Source organism: Crinia signifera, chromosome 7 (genome assembly GCF_055691185.1).
Source record: "Crinia signifera chromosome 7, ASM5569118v1, whole genome shotgun sequence".
Taxonomy (NCBI): domain Eukaryota; kingdom Metazoa; phylum Chordata; class Amphibia; order Anura; family Myobatrachidae; genus Crinia; species Crinia signifera.
The window spans coordinates 193,994,744-194,015,356 of record NC_139223.1 but is presented as its reverse complement, the minus strand read 5'-3'; the positions used below and the strand labels follow the sequence as shown (position 1 = coordinate 194,015,356).

At 45.4% G+C, this 20,613-nt stretch overlaps 1 protein-coding gene across 3 annotated transcripts in view; it reads right to left on the bottom strand.

The window, feature by feature from the left end:
• Window positions 1-20,613, bottom strand: part of LOC146021013 (dynein axonemal heavy chain 11-like) — a 248,607-nt gene that overhangs the window by 51,820 nt on the left and 176,174 nt on the right. For all 3 annotated transcript variants that reach the window (XM_083154785.1, XM_083154786.1, XM_083154787.1), the window contains 3 exons: window positions 15,578-15,805; window positions 12,174-12,365; window positions 9,546-9,665 (listed from right to left, as the gene is read on the bottom strand). In XM_083154785.1, coding sequence (XP_083010911.1) covers window positions 9,546-9,665; window positions 12,174-12,365; window positions 15,578-15,805 — 540 coding nt within the window. The remainder of the gene's footprint in view (window positions 1-9,545; window positions 9,666-12,173; window positions 12,366-15,577; window positions 15,806-20,613) is intronic.

The window sequence follows — 20,613 nt, the reverse complement described above, 5'->3', positions numbered from 1 at the left end:
TCATCCCGATGTATGTATTCCTGCAATTGCTACTATCTATGTGTTAGTGGTGATTCATATTGTTTCCATATTACATAGTGCTTTCCAGGGAACCTTTTACCCATAGCGCACTGCCCTGGATCTTAAAATCTATATTTCCTTCTATATGGACGCATATGCCCACTAAAGCTCATTTTGCTGTCAGCACCCCATGCATGTACCAGTATTATTGTGTGGAATATTATATATTATAATTGGGACAATTGGTTAATATTGTAATGCTGGCGGTGTAAGCTTTACCTATGGTGCTGCTTGTTGCCAAGCCGTAGGGAATATCTGAGCGGGAACCTAGCTCTGTCCATGCACCTAACTTCTGTGTTCCGCAGCCGAGCATGGCATCATTTTTCCGTTGCTGTTGTTTAATAGTAGATCTGAGTAGCAGATGGCGGCTCTTCTATCCTAGAATGTAGCTAATCGACCCTTAAAGGCTAGTGCTCTTCAATACTCATTGTGCTGTGCCCCTTGCATCTACTGTCATATTATGTCATCTATTTATTATGCCGTTATAAGGCCCCAATTTCTAGACCAATGCCTGGATAACAGTGATCCCTGAGACAAAACACCTTTTATTAACCACTGCATACCTAGGGATTGCGGCTGATCTTGTTGAGACATAAAACACCAAGGGGCCAAGTGTCAATTATAGCAAGAGTTTGCGGTTAGTGGGCAATATGGCAGAATATCTATAGATTGTAAGCTTGCATCAGGGTCCTCCTACTTCCCTGTCTGTTTGTTGTTCCCCCGTTTGATTTCCCCTTTCTCTCTGATTGTACAGCGCAACAGAATCTGCTGCGATATATAGGAAACTGCAAATCAATAGATCAATGCGCAAATGTGACAATTGTAGAAGGAAGTTTGACTCCTGTCCTAGAATATAGCTGCTCTCACCGTTAAAGGCTGTTGCTTTTGATTAACTCATTATGCGTTGCCCTGTACTTCCACCATCATATTATGTAGTCTATTTATTATGCTGTTATAAGGGTGCAACTTCCAGACAAATGCCCTGGAGAACGGTGATCCCTGAGCCAAACGCCTTTTACTGTATACCTAGGGATTGCGGCTGATCTTATTGTGACATAAAAAACACAAAGGGCAAACGTGTCAATTATAGAAAGAGATTGCTGTTAGTGGACAATATGACAGAATATGTATACCTTGTTAACTTGTACCCAGTTTGTTTTATCACTGTCTACAACTGTGAAGCGCAACAGAATCTGCTGCACTATACGGGAAACTCTAAATAATTAATTAGATCAATATTCAAACGTAGCAATTATAGCAGGAAATTGCTGCCAGTGGGGGGCCCACAGCAATATGGCAGCATCTGTGCAGTATGGCAGTACAGTGGTTAGCATCACTGCTACTAGCTGGCTTATTGCGTAATTGCAATACCTTGTCCAACCGTTTAAAAACATACTGTACCAGCATGCTTTTTCTTTTTTACAATTGTAACAGTATATAAACCTAATGCCGTCCGTCTGTCCTGGGGGTGGGCCATTAACCTAGGAGGCCCCTGTCAGGGGTGCAATCAATTGCCATATGACATCTATGTGGCCTCTGTGTCCTAACCAGCGGTTGGGATATACTAAGCTACTTTGACTACTAGTTTCAGGGAGATGATAGTTGGTCGAATAATTTTTGCACGGTGCCTTATGAGGCGGCGTGTCTAGTTCCCTATAAGTAAAGCTTGTGTACGTGGCACTTAGAAGCGTGGGTGTGTACTGCTACATCTGAGGGGAATTATTATTATTATTTTTGTTTTTTAAATTGCCTTATATCCCAATGTAGGTGAGGCCCGATGCAGTTATTTTGAGGCAAAATATAACAGTGTAATGTGTGCCTCCCGCAGTTACTCAGGGTTTCCTCACACACTCTAAAAACATGCTGTTAGGTTAATTGGGCAGACGGATGGGCCAACGGATAACTAAAGCATGGCAGTCCAAGTTATCCCCTTTTCCCTGCCAGGCCTCTCCAGCCTCTGCCTTTGCTTTCCTATTGTTTCCTATTTCCCCATGAAGATCCCCCCTTTAGCAGTGTTAAAACCCCTGCCATGTAGGGCTCCCTTTAAGGAAAACAGAGAGGAGTGAGGGGTCTAATGCGGGGGCAGGTGGGATTGATCTAGAGTCACTACCAGACCTTGGAAAAGACCTGGAGTGTTCCTCTGCCTCTGAGCCCCGCATTCCCCCGCCTCATATTCCTTGAGGTGAGTGCGTGCCGTCAGCGCCCTTGAGTGTCTGATACGGCTCCCCCTGTTATGCTTGTTGCTGGCATTACTCAACCCCCCCGCGCTGCTTCTCCCGTGCCGACCCCCCGCTGACCCTTGACCCGCGTCTTCCGGCTCCCTGCGAGGCCTTGCCGGTTGGAGCCATGGTGCTTCTGCTGACCTGGCTCCCTCCGGCGCCTCACCCGGCGCTCCCCCCCAGCGGCGTGATCGCATGCGCTCTCCCCCTCCCTTCCGCCATCCACGGGTGGGTGTGTATGGCAGCCCCGTCACTGCATTACCCCTGGATTCTGCCGCAGAGGGACCCGGCAGGCGGACGTAGGTAGGAGGGAACAATGCGCGGTGCTGCGGCTACACAGCTGATGTGTCGGTCGCTGCGGCACTGTCCAGTGCCTTGCTAATGGACCGGCATTGCGTGGCGGCAGCGGGGCGCCGTGGGGAACAAAGCGATGTCTCCGAGGCTTTGAAGCTCGGACCGGCAGCCGCAATAAAGCGTGCGGGCGGGCAGAAGGGGCGATGTGGACGCCATTGTTTTAGCGGGCATGCGGGCACAAAACAAACAACAAGGGGGAGGCAACAACCCCAGCAACAATCCCCCTGGCCTTAGAATAAGCAGATAATCAAAATCAAAATGGCTAGGTACATGCAGGCTAGTTAAACCCCGGCCTAGATTTTACAGCAGGGTCACAGTGGAAGACAAAAGACTTCCTCCAAAACTTCTCCAGGCTCTGTTATCTGCTCTACGTTCCCTGCAATACCCTGCTAATCTCATGGCCACCTAAGTGCAACTGCTCTATTAGTTAGCTAATTGTGTATGCTAGCACTGCAGTAAGGCCTAATAGTGTAAATAAAGGACATCACTCACCAGGACCATTCCAGTGAAATTCCACAGGGAAAAGAGGAAGACTCCTCCTTCCCTGCCTGTATTATCCCAGCTAACTCTGCCCTCCCCTGCTTTCCTATTGGCTCCGAGTCACATGCTCCGTGGTGTACACACAGCCTTGGATGTTTAATTCACTCCTTTCCTATGGCAGTCATTGCGTTATTCTTCTCAGAGCTGCCTCCGGAGGCTTGCCTTCTTCCCTTAGTGCTTTTCTTAGTGCTTGCCTTCTTCCCAGTGCCATTTCTTCCTGGGTAAATGATGGTTGGGGACAGGGGTCCGTCAGCATGAGCATTCTGACTGGTTGGCAGCTGCAAAACCGGATACGCAGCAAGGTGTGATGCATTGTGACATCTTTCTATCACAGCCAGCATTTACTTTTTTATGTGCTACAGTAGCTCTGTAGGATACGACCAGACAGGCTAGTCTTAGCTCCCCACACACATCCATGAACCTTGGGGACCCAAGACCCTGTTGCCGGCCCACCAATCATATTGGTGTACTTTTGGTAAGTACTTACCACTGCATACCGGGGAAACGGTCAGTTTTGTAGATGTTCTGATCCAATCATAATATGGGCTTTGTCAAAGTCCATCAGATCCGTATTTGCGTGCCCATTTTTCTTGCTTCTAACACATCAACTTGCCAATTGTTTACTTGCTGAATAATATATTCAACCCAGGGCACTGGCAGAGGGCCTGTCCAGCCAGTGTGCCAACTCAGGTACTCTATGCCATAGAGGGTGCAACTCCATGGTCCCAGGTAGTACAGGGGGTCCCATTGCATTACCGTATGTGGTGGCTCCTGCACACACGCCTATGGGCACAGAACTACTTGTTTTACTGCAGCATTTCACAAATAGTGGGGGGATATAGCAGCATCAGTGCCAGAGCAAAAAGTCTACCACTGCCAGTTTTTATGATGTGTGCGCTTTGTGAGAGAAGAGTATCCGTATAACTGGCATGTCTGTTATTGTGAATTAGCCTGGCTTGGGAACACATGAAGCTTATTGTACTTGTTAAGATAAGAAACATTCTACTGTGGGGCACTGGTATGTAGGGCACAACAGCAGCATACAGTATCAGGCACTACAAGAGTGAGGGCATATGGAGCAATACAATAGTGGGTGCACTTGTGACACTGCCGTGTGGGGACTTATGTGGCATAACAATGTGAGGGTATAATAAATGGAGAACTACGGGGTGGCATATTAACTAAAAAAACTACTGCAGGGGCATATAGGGCCTGATTCAGCTTTGTTAGTAAAACAAGAAAAGCACGAAAATGTTCAATAGGGCAGATGTAAGATTTGCAGAGAGATTTAGATTTGGATGGGATGTGTCCAAACGGAAATCCTGCAGTGTAAAAAGAAAGCTGTCTAGCATCTGTGGTCTACATGCAAAGGCAGCAAGTGTTTTCCCTGCACAGAAACAATATACGTGTAGTTGTTCCCCTTGCTTAGTGAAATGACTTGCTTTTTATGCCCTACTGAATGTGGCTCATAATATAGTAAGGTAGTATAGTATAGTGTTATTAACTTCTTTGTGGACATACTATTAACTGGAGCACTACTGTTATGGCATATCCTTATGTATATTTAACATGGTCACTACTGTGATTTCATATCATTAACAGGGGCACTACTGTGATGGCATATCATTCAAAAGTGGCACTACTGGGGCATGTCATTAACATGGTCATTACTATGGGTGTACATCATTAACAGGGGCACTACTGGGGCATATATTTAACATGGTTGCTACTGTGAGGACAAATCAATAACAGGGGCACTACTGTGATGGCATATCATTAAAAGTGTAATAGGGTGCGATTTTTTAGACAAAGTCAAAATTCGCATGCAATTTATTGCGATTTTTAGTAAGGAAAAAGTGTGGTTTTTAGTAACAAAAATTTGTAATTTTTGGAGCCATGTCCAATTTTTAGTAATGATAATGTGCAAGTTCTTAGACATGTGCGATTTTTTTAGACATGAAAGTGTGCAGTATTTAGTAGAAAAACAAATGGCGTGGGGTCCCCCCTCCTTAGCATAACCAGTCCCGGGCTCATTGAGGCTCCCCGTATTTCTGAAACCAGCCCTGGATTCTTGGACTGGTCCTGGTTCCCCAAAAAAACCTGGGCTCCCCGTATTTTAGAATCAGCACTGGGCTCCAATAGCCCACGGTGTCATGACATAGCCGGGGGACACTCTTTACGTAAGGTCCCTCAGCCGTACCATGCTCACTGTGGCTCAGCCCTGGATGGGGTACCTGGGGGAGTCCCTCAATAAAGGGGTCCCTCCCAGGCTTCACCCGTTTAGGGGCCAGATGCACTAAGCTTCAAAAGTGATAAAATGGAGAGTGATAAACAGCCAGCCAATCAGCATCTGCCTGACATTTTTCAAACACAGCCTGTGACATAGTAGGCAAGAGCTGATTGGCTGGCTTTTTATCACTCTCCATTTTATCAGTTTTGATTCTTAGTGCATCTGGCCCTAGGACTGAAGCCCTTGGGCTGTCCCCAACGTCCCTAGGCAGTGGATGCTTGGCTGATACATTGCTTTTTATGATTTTTATTTTATTGTTTTACAAGTCCCATCCGGCCTCCCCCACATGCTGGGACTTGGCGAACCATAAGTCCCAGCATAAGGGGCATTAACGGGCCTCCTTAAACTTATAGAATGTTCAAATAAAAAAACACACACACAGAGAAAAGTATGACTTTAATATGCATACATACACTAATTTTACTCCAGTATACCTAACAATCCAGGCTCCAGCGGTGTCTCTCTACTGTACACTGACAGTGGGGGTGAGCCGGCTTCCCTCCCACTGACTGCGGGGTGAGCCGGCTTCCCTCCCACTGACTGCGGGGTGAGCCGGCTTCCCTCCCACTGACTGCGGGGAGAGCCGGCTTCCCTCCCACTGACTGCGGGGAGAGCTAGCTTCCCTCCCACTGACTGCGGGGGTGAGCCGGCTTCCCTCCCACTGACTGCGGGGGTGAGCCGGCTTCTCTCCCACTGACTGCGGGGTGAGCCGGCTTCCCTCCCACTGACTGCGGGGGTGAGCCGGCTTCCCTCCCACTGACTGCGGGGGTGAGCCGTCTTCCCTCCCACTGACTGCGGGGGTGAGCCGGCTTCTCTCCCACTGACTGCGGGGTGAGCCGGCTTCCCTCCCACTGACTGCGGGGTGAGCAGGCTTCCCTCCCACTGACTGCGGGGTGAGCTGGCTTCCCTCCCACTGACTGCGGGGGTGAGCAGGCTTCCCTCCCACTGACTGCGGGGGTGAGCCGGCTTCCTCCTCAATAATGAGAGCAGGAAAACCCTGCTATCATGCTATAGAAGCACTCAGCCCTGGTTGGCGCATCTCTACCCCGCCCTGGTGCATGGTAGGGCATGAAATACCGCCTGTCGACACATGTCGGCACAAAGAAAAAGTGAAAAACCCCATGTCGACTGTCCCCATGTCGACCTAATGACCCTGTCTACCTAACCCCATATCGACCTTCAGTCATGTCGACATTCATGCATGTCAACCTAGTGGTGTCGACCTAATGCTTGTCGACCCAATTGTTGTAGACCTAGTGACCATATACCATATATCCCAACGTGTTCCGATGTTTCCCAGATTTTTATTTAAATACACAATTTTTTAATAGCATGCTCATCCTGTTTATTTCAGAATATAAATATAATGATCGTTTTGGATTAGCCTTATATCTGTTCCGTACTATTATAACAGTGTAAGAGGTCTCGGTTGCGTTTGTGAAATGACTCTGACAATGTTTATTGCAATGAGAATCTCCTGCGATGATTGCATGTGTACGCCGTGATTATCCCTCCGAGATGTCGCTGACACAACACTGAGCAGGAAGTGTCGGTAATGAGGGAGGTTAACACCACATCGTTTTTGCACCACCACGGATATATTTGCCTTACAATTAAACATGCCACATAGAGCTTCGATTGTCCCAGCAATATGATTGTCATTTAGTTTAATTGCTTCGTCGGCGTTGCTACAAGATCCTAAGTGAAATAGTTATTTACCATTCAGCTTTCCAACATCTCAGCTAAGTTATACTCGTGTTACATTAAACTTCCCGAAGCAGTGCCAGCAGACCAGTCATTACAAGCTAGGGGGGTTTTATTGAGTCTCAAGTATCCTAAACTGTGTGAGATCAGATCCTCCAAGGAGGGGGCGGAGCTAAAATGTCATAATCATGTCGCAACTAAGTCCCGCCCCCCGAAATGCTGCTGATAGTTTCCTTTCTATCTGAAGAGGAGACTGGAAAAGTAAAAACCTTGCACAAAGCAGTTTAAATTTAATGCTTAGCAAGCCAACTAATGCCACCCGCTAGGCGAGTGAATTCCCCCCCCCCCCCCCCCCCCCCCCTGCCACTGCACATACATTCCCGGTGCATTGCAAATGGATGTTTGCATAAACATCCAATTGCAAGGGTACGTACGGGGGGGCAAAATCATTTGGTCAAATGATCTTTCCCCTGTTCGCAAATATAAGTCAGTCTTGAGCACCTGGCACCGGGCTGATTTAAGTGTAGAATGACAGAATAAACTATTGCGGTATGTTGGGGAACTACACGTCCCAGCAAGCCTGCACTGCTTGCAGGAACTTGGAGTACCACAAGTCCCAGCATGTGAGGCATTAAAGGGCCCACTTGTTCTTGTAGTTCTACAACATAACAAATCGTTAGATAATATACAGACACATCGAACAGTACAATTTTATTACATACTACCATATACTACAATCATTCACACAATATACTCACCTACTGGCCCACCAATGGCCTGTCTTCTTCTCCAGTAGAAGTCTGTATGGGTCCCTGTGGAATAAAATTATACTTACTGAGTCCTCCGGTGAAGATCATGTCCTCTTGGTTCCATGTAGCATCAACGACAGAGTAAAAAAAAAAAGCAACAAGCAGACCAGCGTACTGGGAGTAGCTGAGAATGTATTGTTTACATCCGATGCTCCTCCCCCGAACTGCGGGATTGGCATGCCCTCAGTCAATCGGGAGCTGACTTTCGGCAAAACTGCCCGGGGGGAGGGGGGCATTAGATGGTGAGTGAATTTCGCCCTCTTCACACATCCAAGTGATCAGGTCTGACTTCCCTGTTGGATTTGCAGATTTTGCAGGCCTTGATAAAAGTTCAGAAATGGTTTAATCTGAGTTTGGAATAATTAAAGATTTTAGAATGAGGTGACACAATTCTATTTGCTAATGTTTTCCAACATTCCCAAACATTTTCTTCACAATAGGGCTGCATAAGTCGTGTTTGTTTTTAAACATCGGTTCTGATACAGATGAAGCCAGCCTCATTCAATGCCGGTGCCCGCCAGATCCTCTCCTCTGGCGAGCGCCGGCCATAGGGACTGGGTCGCGCCTGCGTCTCACGCGCACGTGCGTCCTAGTATCACAGCAGATTGGCAGCGTTCCCCTGCCCATCTCCGCTTCAGGGAGACGGGCAGGGTTTGTGGGGGGGTCGGGACAGTGAGGGGGACCTGAGGCGACGGCGGGGGAGGTGGCGGGGACCCAGGGCAAGCTCCATTGCCAAAGGGCATGGGAGCGTCTCGTGTGCGCGTGCCCCTGGCTCCATCTGAATGTCATTTATTAATGCTGCTTTGCGTGCTACACATTCCATGTTGTGCGAGTTAGAAGGATTCTAAGAGGCTGATTCAGACCTGTTCTCACAGGTACGTATTTATCCCGTACCTGATGGGGGGGGGACGGGTGCATGCACATGTGCGATAATGCCCATGTGCAAACACCCGTAGTGAGCGCCTTGGGTGTGGGGCGCTCGCTGGCTAAGTGACATGCAGGGAGCTCAGTGGGTCAAGCATTTCATGGGCTTACCCAGAAAAACGGTTGGCGCGACCATAGAAACGCTGGTCACAATATCTGTGACTGTTCAAATATTCTCTGTACAGCTCTGCGGAATATGTGTGCGCTATATAAGAAACTATTAATAAATAAGTGGATATATCCCAACCGGAGCTCAATCCTTTATTTGCGTGAACATCTACAATTCCCCGCTGCAAATTTAGTGAAATGTTTATCACATCCGCATAAAAAATGTGGATTATGATAAATATGCCCTCAAAACTGGAAATCTGTACTGATATATTAATATACTATGGGCCATATTCTTTCTTATTGTTTAGAACTAATATCACTTGTTGGTGCATGATGCACATATATAACACAGTACAACACACTCGTTTCTGAATGTCACACAATCCCCAGTGCTACAGACGTACAATTTAACAAGAAAAAACCACAACAATATTTGCTCTCGCTGTCAATAAAAAAGAATAAAGAAATCTCTATGATGTAGCGCCCAGAAGAGGGAGCTCTAGCTCTGTATTTTAATGGGAATCACACAGTCACCTGATTGGGCTGCATGTACTCCTCTAAGTATGTTCGGCAGAGTCGTCTGTCCCAGTCGTCTGTGATGTGACCACCGTACATTATCTCTCCAAACAAGTAACGGAGATCTTCCCATGGGACCTGGGTACAAAACCTTCACATTTAGGGCATGTCCAGGAGCAGAACTGCGTCTTCCTTACAGACATTCAGTGTGAACAGTGCATCAAAGGAGATGTCTCTTTACTAATAGCATATATTTTAGTATCAGTGGGCAATGTACACATGTATGTAATGCGGTCATTGTATGATGGGGATAGGAAACTCAATTCATGTGCGTGAGTATTATAATGGAATTGTGGATAAAATTGGGATGCTTAAATAATGAATAGTTTATTTTATCGCTAGCAAATGTGTGTGTGTGTGTGTGTATATATATATATATATATATATATATATATATATATATACATATATCTGTCAGATGGGGAGGCACTCAAAGACTTGGTACACACAGACTATATATATATATATATATATATATATATATATATATATATATATATATACATTGTAGGGGCTCTGCACACACTAAATTAACTGATAATAAATAGTGGAGATTTGGTTCATGAATTGATCAATGCATTTAAGCCTGCAGCCCCCTTCAAGGGACCCCACAATGGTTAACATAAGCTATGAAATAAGACTAATTAAAAAAATTAATCTAATAAACAATATATACTTAACATCGGCACTCACCTTTCCTAGTTTTGGGGTGCCCTATGGCTTGTGACCACATTGGGGGCTGCAGGCTTAAATGCATTGATCAATTCATGAACCAACACTCCACTATTTATTATCAGTTAATTTAGTGTGTGCAGAGCCCCTACAATTCTGTTTAAACAATGTGGTCACAAGCCATAGGGCACCCCAAAACTAGGAAAGGTGAGTGCCAATGTTAAGTGTATATATTGTTTATTAGATTAATTTTTTTTAATTAGTCTTATTGTGGTCACATTCTCTCATGCACCCTGTTTTTAACTAAGATTCCATAGCTTATGTTAACCATTTCCCTAGATGATTAGTGACAAGTGTGTTGGTAGCTGCTCACCTATAAAAGCAAAGTGTGCTGTGAGCTTCAGACCAGATAGCATGCCTGGAATCAAACATTGATGTGATAGCTATGTGTATTGTAACCATTTTCAGCGATAGTGCTAGGACCTGCAGAAAAGTGGGGTCCCGTGAAGGGGGCTGCAGGCTTAAATGCATTGATCAATTCATGAACCAAATCTCCACTATTTATTATCAGTTAATTTAGTGTGTGCAGAGCCCCTACAATGTCTGTTTAAACAATGTGGTCACAAGCCATAGGGCACCCCAAAACTAGGAAAGGTGAGTGCCGATGTTAAGTGTGTATATTATATATATATATATATATATATATATATATATATATATATATATAGTAAAAATAATATAAATATAAAAAAGTAAAAAAGGATAAACATTTAATACATCCAATGAGGGTTTAACAAAGACTACACATACAAATACAATAAATACATAAGAAAGGGGTAGTAGATGCGTTTAAAAAAAAATCACAATGAAATACATATGACTAGATTTCATACATGGACTTAAAAAATAAGAAATTTTCAGTGGAAAGTGAGGTAGTTATCAGAAGCTGCCCAACATGTTTCGTCACAACTGACTTCCTCCCTGAGGATATATATATATATATATTTTCAAGGTTTGATCCGGCACTCGCAGGGTATATGTAGTAAACGGCTCCGGTGCCTTCTTTGGAAGCAGCAGTTCCCATGTAGGTAAGGGAATGAAGCGGCACTCACGAGGCTTTGTGCAAAAGTAGAAAAGTCTTTCTTTATCCGACATGTTTCGGGGGGTAACCCTCCCGTCGTCAGGGATATGACGACGGGAGGGTTACCCCCTGAAACATGTCGGATAAATAAAGACTTTTCTACTTTTGCACAAAGCCTCGTGAGTGCCGCTTCATTCCCTTACCTATATATATATATATATATATATATATATATATATATATATATATATATATATATATACACACATTTCTTTTATGTATGTATTTAATTAATGTATGTATATTTATATGTAATGTTAGTGGTAGGACAGCACTCCAATCGTCAGTGGTACCTTACCTCCGGTGCCCGCCAGAAGACCAATGACGTCCCCCAATATAGCAGCGAGATTCGGCGGCACCTGGAGTTGGAAATAAATAGTCTGGAGACGGTTTAGTGATCAAACGTTTTCGATGTTATTGAAACATCTTCATCCTGATGAAGATGTTTCAATAACATTGAAAACGTTTGATCACTAAACCGTCTCCAGACTATTTATTTCCAACTCCAGGTGCCGTCGAATCTCGCTGCTATATTTATATGTATGTATGTTAAAAGGTTGTCTAGATATTCTTTTTAACAATTAAATCTAAACAAATCAAGTCAGTATATAAAATAATTATCTGTCATAGAAATATATCCCTTTAGTCCTAGTAATTAAACAAAAAAAATTCTTAAAAATATTTGCAAACAAATATATTGAAATCGCAGTTAATTCTACACCGTACTATAAATCACTGCACATTGAACGACATCTTTATACTAGGCATTATACCTGAGAGTTCGCTTCCAGGTAGTTGTATAGAACATTTACTGAAATTGTGAGGTCTCCAATGTTAAAAGGATACTTTCTATTCCACCCCTGGGGGCCAAATTTCCGCCTCTCGGCAACACAAGCGTGAAAGTAGCACAAGGAAAAGAAAATGCTTTTAAACTCTTGCTCACGGGTGCACTGGTCGAGGGTGTTCTGCAAGACAGCGAGGAGCGCACGATTTTACTAACCTGTCAATGATACATCAATTTCCCCTGGCATTATAATATTGTCTGCATTCCGCACAATCTTACACTTACCGTGTCATTACATGTTAACTGTGTGATATATCTGTACGGTGATATTGCAGTGCTGTGCAGGTAAATCAATAGCACAATCTCCGCGTGCTTACATAAAAGGTGAAAATCAATTGCTAGCAATAAACATTTAGATACTAATTGTAATGACAAGTAATATTAGCAAGCCCCCCAATTATGGAAAGAGGCGCACGTGCATCCAATGTGATGTGCTTACATCTTACAGCTAACGCTAAGCTACTCACAGAGGAGATCCAGACAAAATATATTTTAAGTATGTATAGAACGACAGAAACTGCATACACTATGGCCCTTATTCAGATCTGATTGTAGTACAAATTTATTCTCAAAATGGGCAAAACCATGTGCACTGCAGGTGGGGCAGATGTAACATGTGCAGAGAAAGTTAGATTTGGGTGGGGTGTGTTCAAACTGAACTCTGAATTGCAGTGTAAAAATAATGCAGCCAGTATTTACCCTGCACAGAAACAAAATAACTCACACAAATCTAACTCTCTCTCATGTTACATCTGCCCCACCTGCAGTGTACATGGGTTTGCCCATTTTGAGAACAAATTTGTACTGCGATCAGATCTGAATAAAGGCCCATATACTGCACACGCATTGGGTGCATGGGTAAAAATCCCGCCTGTACGCTAAGTTATACTTATCTGTGCTTTTAAAGAACCCCTATCTGAAAACAGCCATACTGTATCTCATGGTACATCTGGGAGAAAAAAGATTCCTTATTGCAGCTCCAAAAAATCTTTATTTTTGGCTGCTGGCTGCAAATGATAATAAATAGAGCCTTGAAGTTTTTTTTAAATCAAAGCTTGTAGGTAAAATTAGGAGAGATAAAGTACCAACCAATCAGCTTCTGCCTTACATTTTACAGGTTGTGTTTGAAAATGACAGGAGCGGATTGGTTGGTAAATTAGCTCACACAATTTTATATCTGTCCCAGTTTGATGAAATCCCTCTAAAAGTTTATAGCATAGCTTCTTCAGTCTTTCTTTCTTGGTGCCCCTCTTACAACTGGAGCCTAGCAGGCAGTGCCTCCAATGTCTCAGGGAGTAATGTAGGGTACACACCAGGGCGACCCGCTCACGATGCACATCGTGAGCGGGTCGTCAGTGTCTCGTCCGACCCGCTCACGGTGACGCGGGGGGGCACGACCCGCTCACGATGTGCACCGTGAGCGGGTCCAATCCGATGGCGACCCGCACCCGGCTGTATGGTCGTCATTGAGATCCTACCTGCAGCAGGGATCGGGCCCTAGTCGTCCTGGTGTGTACCCACCATTACACCACAATCCCAGTTGTATTTCCCCAGTTGTTGGGTTTGGAAACGCTGTGTTGCTGCCCACAATCAACCATTGGCTGTCAATTTGCCCTTGAATGTCCAGCAATGGCAAGCCATCACTGTGTCTGATCGCAGGGGGACCTCGCACATGCGCAAAGCATACCGTGCAAATGTGCGGGCATTCAATAACCACTCAGGCTGCAAATTCGCAGCCCAGTGAATGGCTCTGAATCAGGCCCTTGAAGCGGAGCGATGTTTGCCGTGAATTGTGCAATTGCAGCATCATGCATCCAATAAGGGATTGTACCAAATGTCGTAACGCAGTATGCTCCATCTGCACTGGCGTAACTATGAAATCAGCGCTTTTACAAAGTGCACATAAATAGGGTGGCCAATCCCGGGATCGGGATCGGCGGGATCCCGGGATTTGGCCCCCAAAACACCGGGATTTCAATCCCGGGATTGGCGTTTCCAATCCCGGGATTTCGGGACTAGACTGCGCATGCGCAGTTTAATGCCGGGTAGCGTCTGAGCATCGCTCAGACACTGCCCGGCTTCCCATGTACGCGGCACTGTGGCCCTGTGCAGTGTGACGAGGTCATAGGTCACGCTGCGCAGGCCACACAGGCGCACAGACAGCCTAAGCCGGCTTTACCTACATTGTCCTGGCCGCATCCTGCACGGCTCTCGGAAACCCCGCCCACCCACCTCCTGGAGAACTCGCTTACCCACCTCCCGCAGAACTCGCTTACCCATCCTGCCCGGCTCCCGATGACCCCGCCCACCCACCTAGCTCCCGGCAACGTCACCATGACCAGCCACCCACCGGGCTCTTGGCCGCATCTGCCTTGCCCTGTGACTGTGAATAAACATGCGGGGCATTTTTTTTTTTTAGGGAAGCCAATCCCGGGATCCCGGGAATCCCGGGATTGAGCATTTTTCAATCCCGAATCCCAGGATTGAAAAAATGCCCTGGGATTGGCTTCCCTACACATAATGGAGGAGACAAGAGGCACATATTCATCCGTGGGATATTGCCATCTTCTCATCCTCTTCGGACTCCATCAGCCTATGCTTAGTAATATCAGTCCAGCTTCCAGTTTGAATGGTGCGACCACATGTGACTATACAACAAATGCAGCTCTAGTCTTTTATTTATCATTTATTTTATTTTATTATGTTTGATATAACATTTTATTGTGATATATATTAAAATATTGTCACTTTTATTATTAAAAATATTCTGTAAGAGAACCGTCTTGTTATCCTTTAGCCAGCGCTGGCACTATTTTCTTTTTTGTAATCATTACTCTGGGGGAGTGACTTCCCCGTGCCACCTGCTGTTAATTGCACAACACACAAATTCCCTATATTCCGGAGTGGACACCCGGCATTTCAAAGGCCCGCCCACAAAAAAACGGTGGGCGCGTCCATACAAACGCTGGGCGGGAGCCAGGGAATGCAGGCGTTCCCCAATCTGCTTGGTGCAGGCAGCTGACTGCTGACCTCACATGACCTCAGCGCCCGGCTACAATTCGCAGAAGACCGTGCAGCCGAAAAGTAAGTCCTATTCCACCTTTTGGCTGCGAGCAGTGGAAAATGCATTAGATGGTAAGTAACCATCAAGGACATTTCCTCTGTGCGGGTGCATGCGAGCAAATGTAAAAGCATAAACATCCGCTCGCAGCTTAGCGAGGGGTTTCGAGGGGGGGGGGTGCGTTTGGGCAGCGTTGACCTGCTCGCTAGTCTCCGAATAGACGCAGCCTAGGGAGCAGGCCTTAATTACCCCCAATATACTATTATACTGACCTGATCAAAGTTATCCAAAGCAGCATGCAGATTTGCCAGCATTCCGGTTGGGGGTTCATTTGTAATTTTGATAGCATTTTCCAGGATCCCTTGTGGGATAATGTGCTCCTTGAGTGTCGGGGCTGGTTCAGCACTCATGAATACCCGGTAGTCCAGGTGGCTTCCATGGCTGTATTTTTCCAGTAATTTTTCTAAAGTGCTGAGCCATTTGGCTACAAGGTGAACATTCTGCGAACAGAAAATAATCAGGGCTTCAACTTCACATTTGGCAATAATAATAATGATAATAATAATGTTATTATTTGTCCTAATAGGCACAAAATACAAGTGTAACCGTAGATATTAGGGTAATGCTGAGTAAATATGAAAGTCCAAAGTCTATTGTTAAAGGATTCTTTAGCACAAACCTCTCGCACTGTGCGGGGAAGAGAGTTCCATTGTCAGAGCCACAAAGCTGAAAGCTCCACCCCCAGGTGAGTTAAGTGAGATTCTAGGTACAGTTAACAGTCTATCATCTACAGATCGCAGTAACTTAGTGGGGCAGTAATGGAATCATAAGCTGCTCCTAGTACCTTCGGCCCTGGTCATATAAATATCATGTAAATATATATATACACAAAACAAGAAGAAAAGGGGCGCTTCATGGTGCAGGTAAAACTTTTAATTAAGGAGGCCAATTGCTGACTCCACAGATAAAAGCAATTGCTCGTACCGAGAACAGTGTGGGCTGGTTACGGCGTGGTTTTACATAAAATACCGAGGCAATCTTCTCTACCACAAGGACCTTGATGTCAGGACACCGGAAGGCGAATGGCGCTGGTTTGCACCACCACGTCAGGAAGCCATCGGTCGTGGATCACCGCTGGAGGAGAGCGCTGGCTGGAGTAGGATGTGCGGGTATCACATACCACCACACCCTAACGCGTTTCGTCAGAGACTTCGTCAGATAGCCAGTGAGGGTAGAATGGGTGTTATGTGGCTGGTGCAGGGCTGGTTGTTTAATAAAATTATCTGAGAGAGCGCACTGTATTGATCACCAATTATTTATTAAAATAATTAATATTAAATTTAATAAGCAATAAATCACATATAGTTAATAGTTATATTTAAAACCATTTAAGCACATTTAAACATGGTTGGTTAATAGCCTGGCAGTTGTGTTTTGTACCATCTGCAAGTGGTGTACTATCATTCTTTTGCTGGGAGACCAAGGTAGAGGCAGGGGCGGAGATAACGTAAGGCAGCCCCCGCCACTGCTTGGGGGAGCGGGGGCTGCGTGGGCGCCGGGTGCTGGGCAAGTGAGTGTGACAGACAGAGAGTTTGTCACACTTCACTCAGTGGGAGCGGGGGCGGGTGCCGGACAAGTGAGTGTCCGGCACAAACACAGTACACAGTATGCGGCTGGGTGTTGTGCCGCTGCCGCCCGCACACCGCCGCCTGCCGCTGCCCGTGCGCTCGCTGATCACAGGCGAGTCGGCACGGGCGCGGCCATGACAGTGGATCTGTCACTGAAAAAAAATATATTTATTTGACGGGCGGGTGGGTTGCCCAATGGGAGGGAGGGAGGTCAGGAGAAACATCAAACATCCAATGGGATGCGGGCGGGTGGGCGGGCTTCTAGTGTCAGTCAGACGAGGCAGGGGAAGCAGCAGTGTCTGCTGGTCCCTGCCTCAGCTTCAGCTGCTATGCAATCACACACGCTGGAGCCTGGAGAGCCTGGCCAGAGGAGCTGGGAAGCCAGCAGGAGAGAGAAAGTGTCCCAGTCACAAACGAGTTAAGAACAGAGGTGTGTTTTTTTTATTTTACACCAGTACTATTTAAAATAAATATATAAATACTGTATAGGTGGGATCAGGCAGCATGGAGCATGTTCCCTTTCGGGGGCTGGCGGCTGCCGAATCTGCCCCGCCAGCCCCTGCAAGAATGACGGGCACTCCATCTGTATGTGTGTATATGTGTGTGTATATATATGGAAACATTACATCCAGAGGACATAGATGAGGCAGCACTCCTTTAGAAAATACAATAGAACTTTTAATTCATGTGGCAAAAGTTCATAGCCAGAGGGGACTGGGATGCAACTGATAGCATTACAAAGGCATGATAATCAGTGGATATAATCACCAAAGCGTAGCATAATCAGGCAGCAGTCAACGGAGCCGTTTCGGCTTATACAGCCTTCATCCTGGACTGACCCACATATATATATATACACACAGATGGAGTGCCTGTCATTCTTACAGGGGCTGGCGGTAGATTTGCCAGCCGCCGGAAGGGAACGTGTGCGCACCAGATGCGCATGTGTCCCCATGCCGCCTGATCCCACCTTTCCACTCCCCCCCCCCCCCTAAACCTGCCCATCTCCGCTTCACGGGCTCAAGTCCCCTGCCTCAAGGAAAAAGGGACGCGCATCCCAGTCAGATGGAGCGCCGGCCCACTAGCGGGGGTGTTCTGGCGAGTCCCAGCGCTTGCTGAGAGGCACTCCATCTTTGTACATTGTGAACAGGCAGCACTACTAGTGTCGGCAACTGGTGTGGACATATGTACAGGCAGCACTACTAGTGTCGGCAACTGGTGTGGACATATGTACAGGCAGCACTACTAGTGTCGGCAACTGCTGTGGGCATATGTATAATCAGCGCTACTAGTGTCGGCAACTGGTGTGGACATATGTACAGGCATTGCTACTAGTGTCGGCAACTGGTGTGGGCATATGTATAATCAGCGCTACTTAGGGTGACCAACTCATCCCTTTAATCCGGGACACATATTGATTACACAGATTCTGTGGCAGTTTAAAACTAGGTGAAATGGAGTCTTGAGGTGTGGCAGTTTAAAACCAGGTGAAATCCAGCCACAGAACCTGTGTAATTAATATGTGTCCCGGATTAAAGGGATGAGTTGGTCACCCTAGCGCTACTAGTGTCGGCAACTGGTGTGGACATATGTACAGGCAGCACTACTAGTGTCGGCAACTGGTGTGGACATATGTACAGGCAGCGCTACTAGTGTCGGCAACTGGTGTGGGCATATGTATAATCAGCGTTACTAGTGTCGGCAACTGGTGTGGACAAATGTACAGGCAGCGCTACTAGTGTCGGCAACTGGTGTGGGCATATGTATAATCAGCGCTACTAGTGTCGGCAACTGGTGTGGACATATGTACAGGCAGCGCTACTAGTGTCGGCAACTGGTGTGGGCATATGTATAATCAGTGCTACTAGTGTCGGCAACTGGTGTGGACATATATACAGGCAGCGCTACTAGTGTCGGCAACTGGTGTGGGCATATGTATAATCAGTGCTACTAGTGTCGGCAACTGGTGTGGACATATGTACAGGCAGCGCTACTAGTGTCGGCAACTGGTGTGAGCATTATTTATAAGTTGTGATACTACTACTGTCGGCAACTGGTGTGGTCGTTATGTACAGTATAAGTTGCGCTGCTACTGTCGGTAACTGTGTGTGTGTGTGTGTATATATTTATATATATATATATATATATATATATATATATATATATGTAACGCTTAGTTCACTTGCTTAGCTAATGTTTTGTGCCTCCACCCAAGCTTTTGTTATAATGACCCTATGGGTAATTAAATTAGGTTAGCTAGGGATAACCTCTAATTCTAATATACAGATTAGTTATTCAATACAATTATAAAGTAAAAACGTCTTTATATTTTTTATGATAAATTAACAACACTTAGGCTATATTAGTATACATTAGTATAATAACAATTATCAAATATTAAAGTGGAAAAACAAATATATATATACCTGTACAACAGACTACTTGCATGCAATACAAAAAACTTTAGAAAACCAATTTGTTAGATGTAAATATATATATACCCGGGTATAAATAAAAAATGTAAAATATTATTATTACTAATATGTCAATCCCAGTTATGCGCAGTTGGGGCCCATATAACATCCGGTATAGCCACTTACTGGATAAAGTCTCTGTATACTAGTAGAGCATTAAATTCCGCTGTGTTCTCCTTTTACGTAGTTTGACCTCCAGTTAATAACGTGTATCTTAGGTTTGTGTCCTTTGCAACAATGACATCCAAACTATACTTGTGCTGAATCACACCCTGAGAAGTATACTGTACAACTCTTCTCTATGGTCCAATTATGAACAATTAAAGTTCTTTTCTTTAATGTAAAGTAACTGTGTTAGCTGCATATGCGTTTATCTGAGCACAGTCCTGAGCAAATGATACAACGTTGCAATCGCTAGCAAATCACTTGAAATGTAACATTTAGATGAAAGCAGGTATCAATGTCCTCAGCTCAGTTGTGTAAGTTTAGGCCAGACTGTCAATGTATAAATGTATAAAGCTTTACTTTTATTCCTGAAACTGTTCCTCTGGAGCTTATATTGAGACTAAACTCACTTCTTAAACATGCAACGTGTCCTCATCAGTTTACGTTTGCAACAGATATTAGAAGCTGTCTGCACTTAGGATGTTAATAATTATAGTCTCTGTATTCATAAAACGACAGGAATTATCATCACATCATATGACGTAGATAGCATCTCTAACATAGCACCACACACAGATTATACTGGCTGCCTGGTCAGTGTACTACAGCTTGGCTGCTCCCCCAATCTCTGACTTGCTACAACTGGCTTGTGTATGCTGCAAGTAGTGTCTGTACACAATGCTGCTGGCTTCACTGATGCCACTCACCGCTGCGTGGACTATATAATCATCAGTCCTTCTTCACTTTATGGCCACTACAGCATCCATGGAAGAAAGTCTAGCACAGAAGCTGCTGCTGCTGCCAATTATAGTTAAGGCCCTGTATGGCTTTACTCTATTACTGACTCCTGCCGATGCCGAAAAGATCACCCTCACAACAGGTATTGCTCCCTTGATGCCCTGCTCTGGCTGTCACTCACTCACAGTGCCCGTCTTTGCTCTAGTTACAGCACAGCTTCTTTACCAGCAGTGCAGGTAGCTCCTAGGATGTCAGTCCTGCCTGGGGTTATGGCGGTTTTTCTTTCTAACTGTCACTATGAGA